This window comes from Lepus europaeus, chromosome 3, assembly GCF_033115175.1.
Source record: "Lepus europaeus isolate LE1 chromosome 3, mLepTim1.pri, whole genome shotgun sequence".
In the NCBI taxonomy this organism is placed as follows: Eukaryota; Metazoa; Chordata; class Mammalia; order Lagomorpha; family Leporidae; genus Lepus; species Lepus europaeus.
The window spans coordinates 147,509,029-147,522,276 of record NC_084829.1 but is presented as its reverse complement, the minus strand read 5'-3'; the positions used below and the strand labels follow the sequence as shown (position 1 = coordinate 147,522,276).

Genomic DNA, 13,248 nt, shown 5'->3' with positions numbered 1-13,248 from the left:
ATATAAATTAAAGAACAAAAACGTGACTGATAAATACATATTTGAGAAATTATGACCACACTTAGATGTTATTGTTTACTACAAGTACATAAAGCTCAAGTAACTGCAAAATCCTTAAAAAAATCTAAAATAACCTGGATTAATCTGAATACTATCTTTTCAACCTATGCTTTAATAATTATGTCTGCAAGTTTATAAAATGTACCTTTTATTGTCACCCTCAATTGTATGAACTTTCAATATAACAAATTTTCAAACCACTTCATTAATAATATATTTCCACATCAGAAAATAGCAGAAAAATAAGGTCCCTCCCAGGAGAGAAATTGCCACCTGAATTGCATATGAAAAGCACTGGACTGCAATACTAAAGCCTTCAAAGAGTTTCTGTAGATACTGGTGACAATGATATAGAAAACTTTATTGGAACATAAAAAATATCTATACTATATCCAAAAGACAATATTGTAGCTGCAGCTAGGCTGACATTACATTGCACAAATTTTATAATCACATGTATACAGTAAGGACACAAGGTCACATTCACTCTCTAGGTATATGGACTTCAGTGACAATAGGAAAGGATTATTTGTCATTTAACCCAGTAATAGTTATGAGTAGACCATTAGGCTCAAGGATGGATTTGTTTCTGTAGTACATAGGAGAAACAATGGCACCACATTGTACATATGCTGAATCTTAGAAGTTCAACTGGTAAGTATTATTTGCTACAGTAAATGGAAGGTAACACTTTTGCCACATGGTTTGTCCTGTTTAACTGAATAGTAATGGAGAGCCTGCTTGGCACAAATGCAAATGAAGCCACCAAAAGTCTTTTGCTACTCTTAAAGCAATCTCTTATTCTGACGTTTTCCCCAAATCACCAAGAAGCCAGTATGGAATATGGGAAGCTGGTTGTATGGATTTTATTCAAAGTCCCACGCTTAGTATTGTCTTGCTTCTTTCTTTTATCCCATAGGAATCCCAATGAAGCACTTATGGGTGATGATTAAGCTCTTATTCCTGTTTTCCTAAATAGAGGGACACTGCAGAGCTGCAGAGTGCCCATGCACCTTTCTTCAGTGCCACAGCAAGGCTGGCACTGGCTAGGGAGCAAGGGTGGAGAGAGGCTCCCAGGAGAGCCTGAAGACTTGGGTCCTCTGAAGACTTGGAGTCTGCAGGAGATGGGCTTATGAGTCAGGAGCTGCTGTCCCATTATCCCTGGTTGGTCCCATCGTGGGAGCCCTCCTCTCCTTCCTTCACCTGCTCTGTCTGGCTCCACCATGCTCACTGCGAATGTCATGAGACGAGCTAATGATTGAACTGGCGCTTCCACATGCGCTGTCCCTTCACAAGCTTGGGCAAGTATGTGTAGGCTAGGTATCTACACACACTTGTGCTAAACAGGACATTTTTTTTATTTTATTTCTATTTTATTTATTTATTTTTTTGCAACAAAAGTTACATACCATATGGAATTGTGCTTTGTCAGAATCCCTTTCTATCCAGAGAAGGCTTTTGAATAATTCAAGAATCAGAATCCTGGCCTGGATCACTGTTTGCTTGGTGTCTTTCTCTCTCTCCTTCTTTAAGGCAGCAGCAGCAGCAACAGAACTCTGTTCCCTTGCTGCGACTCAGCCCCTGCCCCCAAGCTTCTCCCAGCTCTTCGCGCATCTCTGGAGGGGTTGGCGCTCTCGGGCTTGTCTGGCTTTTGCACGTGGACACCTCCTCCCTACAGGGTGGAAGAGCTTTGCTTGTAGTCCCTCAGGATGACAGAGGCGTAGCTCACGTTGGGCGGGGTGCACAGCACCGACTCCGACACGGGGGAGCTGGGCACCGAGCTGCCGGAGGCCACCGAGTCTCGGAAAGGAGACGGGGGCGTCAGGGCTGGCGAATCCTCCGGAGTCACCTTGCTTGCCGCCGCCGCCGCCGCCGGCAGCTCCTCATCTTCCTCCTCCAGCTCGTCCTCCTCAGTGTTCCCCTCCCTCTCGTACACATACTCCTGGAGGAGCTTAAACCTCTCGCTGTCATCCTCATCCTCCGCTGGGGAGGACACGGGCTCCTCCTCGAAAGCGCTCAGCTGCAGCGGCAGCATCTGCAGGTGCTGCGGTGGCGGCGGGGGAGGGTACAGAGGCCGCAGCCCTGGGCCTTGGCCCCCGGGGCCTGGCAGCACCGCGTGGAAATCCGGGAGCCCGGGACTGAAGTTGTTGATCACTCCCTGCAGCTGATCCATCAGAGACTTCTGCTGCTGCAACAGCGGCTGCTGTGGCTGCGATGGCGGTGCCGGCTGCTGGAGTGGAGGGGCCAAGGCCTTGGGGATGGCAGGGTCGGCCAGGAAGAGAGGGGTCTCATCGGTGGTCAAGGGGGGTGGCAGAGGTGCGGTGGTCGCGGCAGGAGGCACGCGTCGGTGCACCACCATGGAAGGGCTGCTGGGAGGACTGAAGCGAACTGGCTGGGCGTCCTCTTCCTCCGAAACATTGTAGAGGGTCTTGGTGCTGGTATCTGAAAAAGTCAGGCTCTTACCGGAGCCTTGGTAACTTTTAGTGAGGGGCTTGATGACGGCCGTTTGGTTGCAGGCCGTCTCGTTGGTCTTCACGTGCACGGACAGGCGGTGCCACATGTGCTGTCCCTTGGGCACCTGTCTTCCACCTGGTTCAGACCATGACACAGACTTGCCATTAGAACTATGAATAAAATAGAGATGCGATTATTTACAGGTGGGTCCCGCACAAAGGATAAAATACATAGACATCATACACAAAGCAAGAATAGTGAAATTGAACTGCCCCTCTCTTGCAGGCCTTGCCTCCCCTACCCAGGCCCCCTTATTATACATCAAATATCCAGCTGACTTTGTAGCCAAGGAAGCAGACATTGACCCTGAGAAAGTCTGTTGCAGAGAAAAACCAATCTGTTGTAGAAGCAGCTGTTTTCATTCAGATCTGATCATATCTGGGAGCTCTCTTCTCTCTCTCTCTCTCTCTCTCTCTCTCTCACACACACACACACACACACACACACACACACACCCATGTACTGTCCAAGGTACTGATACAACTGTTGCCCTTCAATGCAAGTCTTTGAAATATTCCCAAACTGATGGAGAAAAACAAAATGTCTTTAACAGTGTTGGTTACACAAGGACACCAGAACATAATGAGTCTAGCCCCTGGGACTGATGAAGTCCCACATAGAAGACTATTCTCATTGTCTTCTCGGTTGTCCATGGCGATGGGCAAGTATTTTCTGTTCCCACAATGACATGGTCACACACGTGACACCTGTGCACAAGAGAAAGAAGCAGATAGCAGAAAACCCAGGTCCATGATTGATGTCAGAGTTTCAAAACCTTTGATTTTTCGCAGTTGAGTTAAAAATTTTATTCCTGACACATACAGTGAAACACAATTCACATAAAGAGTCAGATATACAATAGCTAGTTTGGGAATTTCACACTGGAAATGTTTATAACCACTTTTGTACTAAAAGAGATACAATGGGGAGGCCCCACATACTATAAGTGCCCACATCCTCATTTAGTTTTTGAGTACAGTTTGATGCAGTTGAGACAAAGAAAAATTAAGATTCAGACAAAACAGCCATTCTGAGACAAGGACTCTGGCCTATATTCCCTCCTTGAGCCTAGGTGAGGAGAAATTTCCGGTATGAGCTGGCCTTTCACCTTTATCGACTTGTCTTCTCCTTCATGCCCTTATAAAACCAACCATATAGAACTGATCAAAGAGGAAACGAATGAGTTGTGTGTTGTGTGCACACAGCACAATCTTGTTCTGTATATTGTAATAACACTGGCATTACATTTGGACTCCACTTGTTTTCCATGTGACTTTTAATAGGTGATAGTGTTTTCATCAAAGCATTATATTAATAACAACTGTGTTCATACTTACATCAGGAAATAATTTTTTTCTTCTAAGTTTGTGGGAGTTTGCATTCTCTCTATAACCATTAAAGCAAACTAAAGAGTAGAATAATAAAATGTATTAAAGGAATAGGAAGAATTTTTTTTCCTTAGGCAGAGGTGAGAAATAGACTATTCAGTATCATAGGATTTCATTTGGGAAAATGAAAGAAATGATCAGTAGTTAATTTATATTTAATAATTTCAAAAATACATGAATGAATCTTTTAACAATTATAGGTGACTGTAACTTTTATGATGAGGGTAATGTTTTGACACTGGATATTTTATAATCCTGAAAATTTAAGTGAGCCCGATCAATAGAGCTAAATATAAAAAGTCTGGTATTGACTATAGAGTATTCTGAATATAAAGACTCTAAAATAGACATCACAGCTAAATTTTGACTTCATTATTTGGAAAAGACATAATTTTAGTGTAATTGTTGCAATATTTTTAATTGTCTTACAAAAGTATCATTTTAATGTGTTATATCAATATTATTCACTTTAATATATTTTCTGAGAATATATAAGTGGTTGTAAATGCTGAATATTTTACTCATTGACTCCCTTTTGCACTGGAAAAACTAAAGCTCAACTTAACTGAGTTAACTAGGCAGCCAAAGGCACAGGCAGAATCCACAACTCCTCTTCAGAGCATCAAATTCTAGGTAAGCCCCTGCCTCTGTCGTCTTTCTCAATTGTTTCCATCTGCGACTCTGCACACATTGTTTTTCTCTTTAGGCATTCAGTATGCCTCTTCTAGAAAACAAGGAACCACCTACTTGCCTCTTACCATCCTTAAATATGCCTTACCATACTATTCAACCCAATGTTTCTCCTCACTTTCAGTTACAATAGCAAAACTTACTTTCCTTCCTCAAATGGCCACCTCTCAAAGAGAATTATGAAACAAAAATACTATCTGATATCTTTACTTAGGTGTGTGTGTGTGTGTGTGAGAAACAATAGACCCTTGAGAGTTAATTTACACCCAATTCAACCAGCAGGGTTAGATGCCCCAATAAAACATTGCTCTGTTTTCACTTACACTAACAAAAAGATATCCCTGTATTCCTGGGAAATCCTACGGTTGTTCCACTTGGTTCACCCACTCACTCAATCACATGGGCTGTTTTCCTTCCTGTGGAAACCTATTTTTAAATCACACATTTCCATATGTTAACAGTATTATTAATCATGTGGCAGATAGATATAATCACAATTTAGTTCTGTTTTAATCAAATCCAATTTTTATTCCTGTAATGAGAGATTTTCACAATGGCTGTCAAAATTAGCAGGTTTCTCTCCCCTCAGAGTCTTGCTCTAGATTTGCTGTAAAGTATGGTTTAATTAGGAAACAGACCCAAGGCCCCAGGGTGTTTATCAGATTATGAAAATAAGAATAATCTTTTTTCTTCTCAAGGGCAAAATAAAATTGCTTCCTAAAAACCAGTAATACTAGATGAAAGGAGGCATTTCATTGAAATTGCAGCACAGAGACACAGTGTAAACCTCACTACTTCAGCATTAGTCATTTCTCACCTGTGGTCCACAAACAACCTGAACAGTCCATTAATCTCTATTTGGATTAAAACTAGTCTATATATATTTAAATTATTTTTAATTTAAAAGGGAGAGAGAGAGAGGGAAGGAGAGAGAGAGAATCTCACATCCACAGTTTCATTCTTCAGATGCCTGCAAGAGCTGGCCAGAAGCCAGGAACTCAATCCAGGTCTACTATGTAGATGGCAAAGACCCAACTTCTTGAACCTGGATGTTTATTCCCAGGAAGCCATCATTAGAAGCAGAGCAGGGACTCAAACTTAGATACTCTGATGTGGGATGTGAGTGTTCCATGCAGTTTCCTAACCCTTGTGTCAAATGCCTGTCCCAAGCATTGTTTTTAGAAAAGTATATACTTTATCTTTGTCAACAATTCAATGCTATTTTTAACACATGTGGATTCTGTTATGATATAGTGTGATGTCAGAAACAAGTGTAGATTGCAAATCTATTCTCATCATATTAAGAAGAAATAAATAAAATATGGGGCATCTAAAAGAATAAGTGCATGTAAAAATGAAATATAATTATGAAATAAGACTTTATTTAATCCTAGAAAACTTTAATAGCTTCTGCATCAGCTATCAGCATCTTTCTTAAGTTGTTTAATTTTACTTGCTTTCTTAATCTTAGGAAAAGTAATCTGATTAAACAATATCACATAATAATGAAGCACCCTATCCTCTTTTGCTAACATCAAAAGATAGATTCAGGCCTAAAAGCTCCTACTTGAAGATCAAATGCAGCAGAAATATCTTCAGTGATTAGACATACTTATTAGTTTAATATTATTGTAGGAAATTGCTGTGAGGCTTTAAGGAACCAGGGATAACTATGATGTTATATAGTTATGATGTGCAGAGCCTGGCAGGCCTGGGGCTGTACTTCCAGCTACAACAGGTTCAGGCACTTGCTTTGTTTCTTTCATTAGAAAACGATCACAGTACCCGTCCTCCTCACCCCTGCTCCCAAACAAAAAACACAATATTTACAGCACTTCAGAGAATAGTAGGGAGTGGGTGGTGTAAACAGATTAGTGCATCTTTGGCATTTGGAGTGATTCTGTCTGTTTTATTTGTTTCAGTAAGTACTAGTTACATCTGCAGAATACACCGTTCTCTGCTCCAAAGAGATCTAAAACAGGATAGCAGTAGGTGGGTGTTTGAGATCAGGAGGCAAGCATCCTGCACAAGCTCCCTGGAGAGTAAGCTTACTCAACACCTGTCTCCCTTATGTCCAACTCAAGTCTTTGCCACTATGCTTAATCGCTTCACAGCAGACAAGGCCAGTATCCAGAGAGCCCACAGAGAAAGCAAGACATTCCCATTGGAAGGAAGACTCACTCTTTGAACCCAAGGAAATTAGCATTTGTTTTCTCTGAGAGTGAAAATGGAAATAAGAAATGACACTAAGTCCCAACATGAGAGAATGGCTCACCAAGAAAACACCAAAGCTACAGGCTTGGGGGTGGAGTTGGGGGGGCAGACCTGCTGTGTACCTATAGCTGGGACACAAAACCTTTCATGAAGGAGTGACCCTAACCCATATGGACTCCCCAAAAGAAATGCTGGAAATGCAGCTGTCTAAATATTTTATTCTCCCCTCCATGGGCTTCAGCTACCTTCTGATGCCAGAATGCAATTTGAGAAGTGATTCTTGTAGTATCTCAGACATAAGAATTATTTGAAATAAGTTGAGCTGAATTCTGTTCCCAGCCAACCCCAACATGGTCTTTAATATAAAGAACTCCCAGTGAATTTGGCTCCTCTTTATGAAAACTTTCCAGAAAAATTTGTTTATTTACCATATATTCTAAAGCCTCGGGCCTACTTGAAGGTTATTAAAATTCCTCACCTTTTTTAGCTCACCACTAGTTGTAAGGTAGAGAATCTCTGAATGATTTTGATGACAAATGCTTTCTAATTACAGACGACCTTGGGAGCTTTTGTTGACATTAACTCTTAAATAGCGTTGTGAATTATATCCTTTTCGCTTTTGATTCTAACTTCATTGTAAGCCAGTAACTGAACTACTGGCTTGCTGAAATTTATAACACAAGGTCTAGATATATAATCCTCCTGTTAAAATCTTTATATCAATTACATTGTACATCTTCAAGTTACATAATAGAAGATAACAGACAACATACAGTAAATCAATTTGCCATTATTAAGTCTTGTGCTTTCTTCAGTGACTCAATAAAAAAAATAGCCATATGTAAGAATACCTCATCACAGTCAGTGAAGTATGGAAGTCCCCTAAACTTTGGGTATTGTCTCATGTCCTGAGAAAATTGTCCAATATATTTCAGACTAAGGAGTCATTTTATGGTGGTTAGTATTCTTTTTCTCAAGCGAATTTTAGATGGTCTTCAGTCTAGCCTAATCATGATTAGAGGCTGATGAAACTCTCACATCAAAGTTTAATACATTGTTTTGGTGCCAGAGTATAGCTTTAACAGAGGTATAGCAGATGTAATTATATTCTTTCACAAAGTGTAGATGAGCCTAAATTACGTTTCCTTTGAAGGAGCTGCAGGTCAAACATGATCGTTTTGTCTATGTTCCATGCTACCAGACCTGCAATTTTAACTGTGAGTCATTATATGCACTTCAGCTGTATGTGGAGTCTTCACAGTTTGCCCTGGAAATATAGGGCGGTTGCTTTGCACTACTGTGATTATTCCCCAGGGCAGAATAGATCTAGCTAGACCATAATGATCCAGTAGGCAGCTATATTTACAACACAGGTCCTTGTGCCTAGCTTGTTTACAAAACCAGTGAGAACTGAAGGTCACAAAAATAGTATACCTTTAAAAAAATTTTGTTTAAGGAACAACCAAGACTAAAAATTCCAGTTTTAGTTTTAGTGTACAGCTTTAAAGCTATATATCTCTTTCTGATCCTGTGTGGTCTTGAGGGGCAAGCTTGAATAGAGCCCAGCTGAAAATTTGTAACAATTTGTTAGCATTGCTTATTGTTACGTTATTTTTATTTTTTTTTGTCTCACAAGGGTGTATCATATTCAGCCTTAACTTGCATTTAGGCACTCACCTTTAAGTCAGGAAATGTCAGTTGACTCTCCTCTCTCTCTGGCCCTGCTGTCATGACAGGACAAGCACATCTACCCATTTCCATCAATCCCTTTTGACAGGCAGCCAACAGCTGTCAGAATTAGGATCTCCTTGCTGTGTCCTTGGTCAGACCACCGCACAGTACAATACCTTTGGACTTGGGACCATTACAGAGAATGCATCCAATTACACTTTAGTGGCTCTGAACTGGATCTGCAGAGGACTCCCAACTACCACCTGGAACACTATGGCATGACCACAGTCTTTGTTCCTGTGACAATCGGTATGATTTGGCGGAGAACAAGTTCTTTCTATTTGGGCCTCTTTAGAGGAAACAGAAAAGCAGACCTTACACCTCCCTCCTGACCCCCGGGCACTTCAGTGAGTGAAGAAAGAGATACTATGGCTCCACTCACCAGCCTGGATGGCCAGCATAAGTAGCAAACATTTGAACAAATTACAGAGCCCTCATCAGTGGACTCCCTCCTGCTGCAGGAATGTGTACCTTTGACTCTCCCAGGAGTTTGAAGGGCTGTAAAGAAACAGCTGAAAATGACCACAGACTCCGTGCACAATGAATTGAACATGGTCTATGTTCTTTTGTTAACTTAAAGAGACACTGTCAAGATCTAATGGTCAAAACTTGTACCGAACATGCACTGTTTTTTGTTTTCTGTTTTTTTTATCAGATAGGGAAATCTGATAAAAATCACTCAGATTGTTGGGAAAATGATCACTTTTCCTTTTTTTAGAGCTTTTTTTTTTTTTTTGGGGGGGGGGACTCACAAAACTTTTGTTTTGTGCTCCCTGGGGCATGGGAGACTCCTAGCACAGGCTCATGTTGGTGTCCATACTCCCAAACTTACATTATAGAACTCCCCACAAATTTAAGCTACAGTTTTTACTTTAATGCAGAAAAGATCATATCAAACATTTGCGCAACAGCAAAAAGGCAAAAAAGAAAAGAAAAAGAAGCTCTTCTTGCCATGGAGAAGCTGACAAATTCCTTAGGGGGGGGTGGTAAATTCACTTTGCTGGTGAGTGGGAGTCACAAACAAAAGTGAATCTCCAGAATTGGAAAAAGTGTTGCATCAAAACATAAAAAAAAGCAAACAGACTAAACTCACAGCTTGACAGTGTCCTTTTAAGAACGGTGGACAAATTAAGGCAGTCGTGCAAACCATGGCACGTCAATGAGTTCCTCATTCTTGATGGCATGCACCACATCTGTTTCCGTGTTAAAAACTGGAAAAACCCAGGAGAGAGAAAGCAAGGGCAAACCACTATATTTTCCATGCAGCTTCTCTTACACATTCACTGCAGTGTGGGGGTTTTCAAAGCTGCACATGTGCCGACGGACATTGGCTGGTGGGCGAGAATTCTGGCTGCCTCTTCCTGAAGATGGAAAAGAAAAAGACACCAGTGAGCAAGCGGTTTCGCACGTGTACAGTTAATGGCAGCACCTGATCATGGGGCATGGCCAGGCTTGGCTCCTGAGCCTTCCTCCATGTCGTTTCCACCTCCAGGTCTTGTATGGTCCCTACACTGCCCGACTGTTTCTTGTTGCCAGGCTCATTGCTAGAAGCCATATGAGTGGAGTGCATTTTTTTTTCACCTGTGGAACTGTATCTCTCCAAGTGGCAGATGCTCTTCCTGCTGTGGGTGTGTATGTCTTTCCCAGTATGGCTCCTTTCCTCATCTGTTGATACACATTTTATTCCTACTGGCAATGGACTGCACTTAACATTGAGATCTGGTGAATCTTCCAATGTATCCCTCCTCTTAAAGGAAGTTCAAGGATTTATATCTGGCACCATTGGTTTGCATTGCCCTGCTCATTTTCCTCCATATGATAGCACCATAAAAACATGGCTGTCACTTCAGATAATGTCACATCTATCTCTTGGTATTCACAAGATCGAATGTAGCTAAGGGTGATGAAAGGGTAGCAAGGACTGTCTGTGGTTGAGACTTGGAGGTATCAGCCACAGAGAATGACATCTCATCCTCTGATTGGATGGTTCCTGATACAGCATATAGGTTGATCTACCCATTATCTTTGCAATTTTGTAAGTGGAAAAACACAGGCTAGACATGGAAAGGCTGATGGGAAAGCCACAGGTAGTTGGTCTTTTAATGATTTGTGGGAATAAGAAACATAGTAGCACTCTAGAAGGTGTTGGATAAAACCATATTACTATCATACCACATACTAACATTGAGAAACATTTCTGGAACAAGATGCTAAGGGTGAACCATCAACATGCTGCTGGCATTATGGATGAACTGAGTTGGTGGAAAATCTCCCACATTAGAGAGCTTTGCAGTGATACAGTTCCATGTCAAGCTGCCCCCAAATCCACAAATTACCTGAGTTAGAATTTAGATACCCATCCTAAGGATCCAGTGATGATTACCCAGTGTTTGACAGAAGATGAATATACTATCTTCTAGCAAGTCAAAGATCTTTCCCTTTCTCATACTTCTTTTTGCTATCAAAGCAGACAATGAAAGAGGAGACTCAGAAGAAAGAGGGGCTATCATAAGAGTGGACTATGTTCTGGCTCAGGCCAAATTGCCTAGACTGATGCCTGAAAAGTATGGGGACAACAGATGTGAATTTGAAATTTTTAGGCAAAAATGTACTGAAATAGCCTTTCACTACCTGAAAGCAAGGGATCTGATCTGAATTCCTAGGATGCAGAAGGATTTCCCATAGCCTAGCTAGATGTAAAAGAAAAAGATGAAAATTGATCAATATGTGTTTTGTCATCAAGTTTGGACCATTCAATAAACTATTGAAAGCTGCATGATCCACTTAGAACAAATTAAAATCCTCATCTAGAAAAAAGAACTTGAGATACCTCATCACAATTTCATTACTAATACAATAATCCATTTATTTAAGAAAATTAGTCAAAGAGACAATATTTTCTATCAAACTTGTCAAAGTATTAACCTCCTGGCATTCAATGTGCCCACTTGAAATTGCAAAGATCATTAAAACAATGAAAACATTTGCAATAAGATAATAAGGAATAAAAGTATGTTTCACTATATAAAAGAAATTAGTAGGAAAGAGCATTTAATCCATAAAATGATATTAAAAGAAACTGATTTCTCATAAAAGCCAACAGAAATTACACTCAAAACCCTTAGGTCTGCCTTGCAACTTTTGTAAAGAATTCTATTTTGGGGTAATCTCTATATGTGACCTGATTAAATGGTGCTGGGGTACAGGGGCCCTGGCAGGGCTGGCTTTGATACTAGCTCCAAATAATCCCAAAGCACCTTAATGAGCAATTGGTTTAGATATTTGAAAAAATACAGCATTTTCTTTACGGTACAATTTTTTAAGTCTTTGAATTTCATTTTGTACTGATGCAAAATATAACTGGCTTCTGTGTACAGACCTTGCTTTTATTAAACTAGTGGTTTATTAAAGGTTCTAGTCCAAAACTTGGAAAATCTGATGCCTGAGTGGCCATTTTATCCACTGCATAAAAACTGAGAGGAGATTTACTTCAATGTATTTTTAGCAATTGTAAAACCACGGATTCAACCAAGCACAGATTCAGCATGCCAGAGCAAAAGCTTGGAGGAAAAATGTAGCATATGGGGCCTTGTCAAATATAAGTCCCAAATCTGCATTTGAATTTTTTGGCAGAAATTGGATTTAAAGGAACCCCTGGAATGTAGTTTGATTCCTCTTTACTAAAAGTCCAAGGAAATCTCTCTCGCCCTTCCTCTCCCTCCCCCCCCATCCCCGTTCCCTTCCTTCCTTCCTTCCTTCCTTCCTTCCTTCCTTCCTTCCTTCCTTCCTTCCTTCCTTCTTCCCTTCTTTTCTTCTCCCATCACTCCCTCCCTTCCTTTCTCATTCTTATAAAGTCACTGCTTGTCATGTATTGATGAGTGGTATATATACACTTACATTGCTCAAATAATCTCTCTTTGTGTAATAATCTATCTTTCTTAAGGTGTATTGAGCTCCATGTGACATTGTTGATGTATTATTTTGTTTATATTATGTCACTCATACATAATTTTCAAGGTCAGGATTTATTCTTCAAATGAACTTGAGGCATTGTTACTGATGAGTTTTATTCAATGTGGTATTACCATTGAGATCACTGGACAAGGAGCCAGGGACTTTGACACACTCTAATTTTATGATCACTTTTTCAGACTCAGGTTTTCTATCCACAAAGAGATTGCTAAACAGTTTGTGTGAAAATACTTCTAAATAACAAAAATGTTATTCCGGCTTGAGCTGTTAGTATTCATACTTTTCCTCTGAAGAAGAGAGAAACCAAGACACAGTTAAAGACCAAGATATTGCAAATCTTGGCCTGTATTTAGATCAGTCTAATTCATGGTATCTTAAATTTTATTCACTGTACTTGACTCGTGGACTCCAGCCATGAGACACCTTTTCTTTATTTCTTTATTTTTTTAAATTTTTTTGACAGGAAGAGTTAGACAGAGAGAGAGACAGAGAGAAAGGTCTTCCTTCCGTTGGTTCAGCCCCCAAATGGCCGCTACGGCCAGCAGGCTGTGGCCGGTGCGCTTGCGCTGATCTGAAGCCAGGAACCAGGTGCTTCCTCCTGGTCTCCCATGCGGGTGCAGGGCCCAAGCACTTGGGCCATCCTCCACTGCCTTCCCGGGCCACAGCAGAGAGCTGGACT

General features: G+C 40.8%; 1 protein-coding gene across 1 annotated transcript in view; it reads right to left on the bottom strand.

The window, feature by feature from the left end:
- Positions 1-1,732: 1,732 nt before the first annotated feature.
- Positions 1,733-13,248, bottom strand: part of GRM1 (glutamate metabotropic receptor 1) — a 428,308-nt gene continuing 416,792 nt past the window's right edge. The window contains 1 exon segment of the mRNA XM_062187757.1: positions 1,733-2,684. Within this exon segment, the coding sequence (XP_062043741.1) occupies positions 1,733-2,684 (952 nt within the window).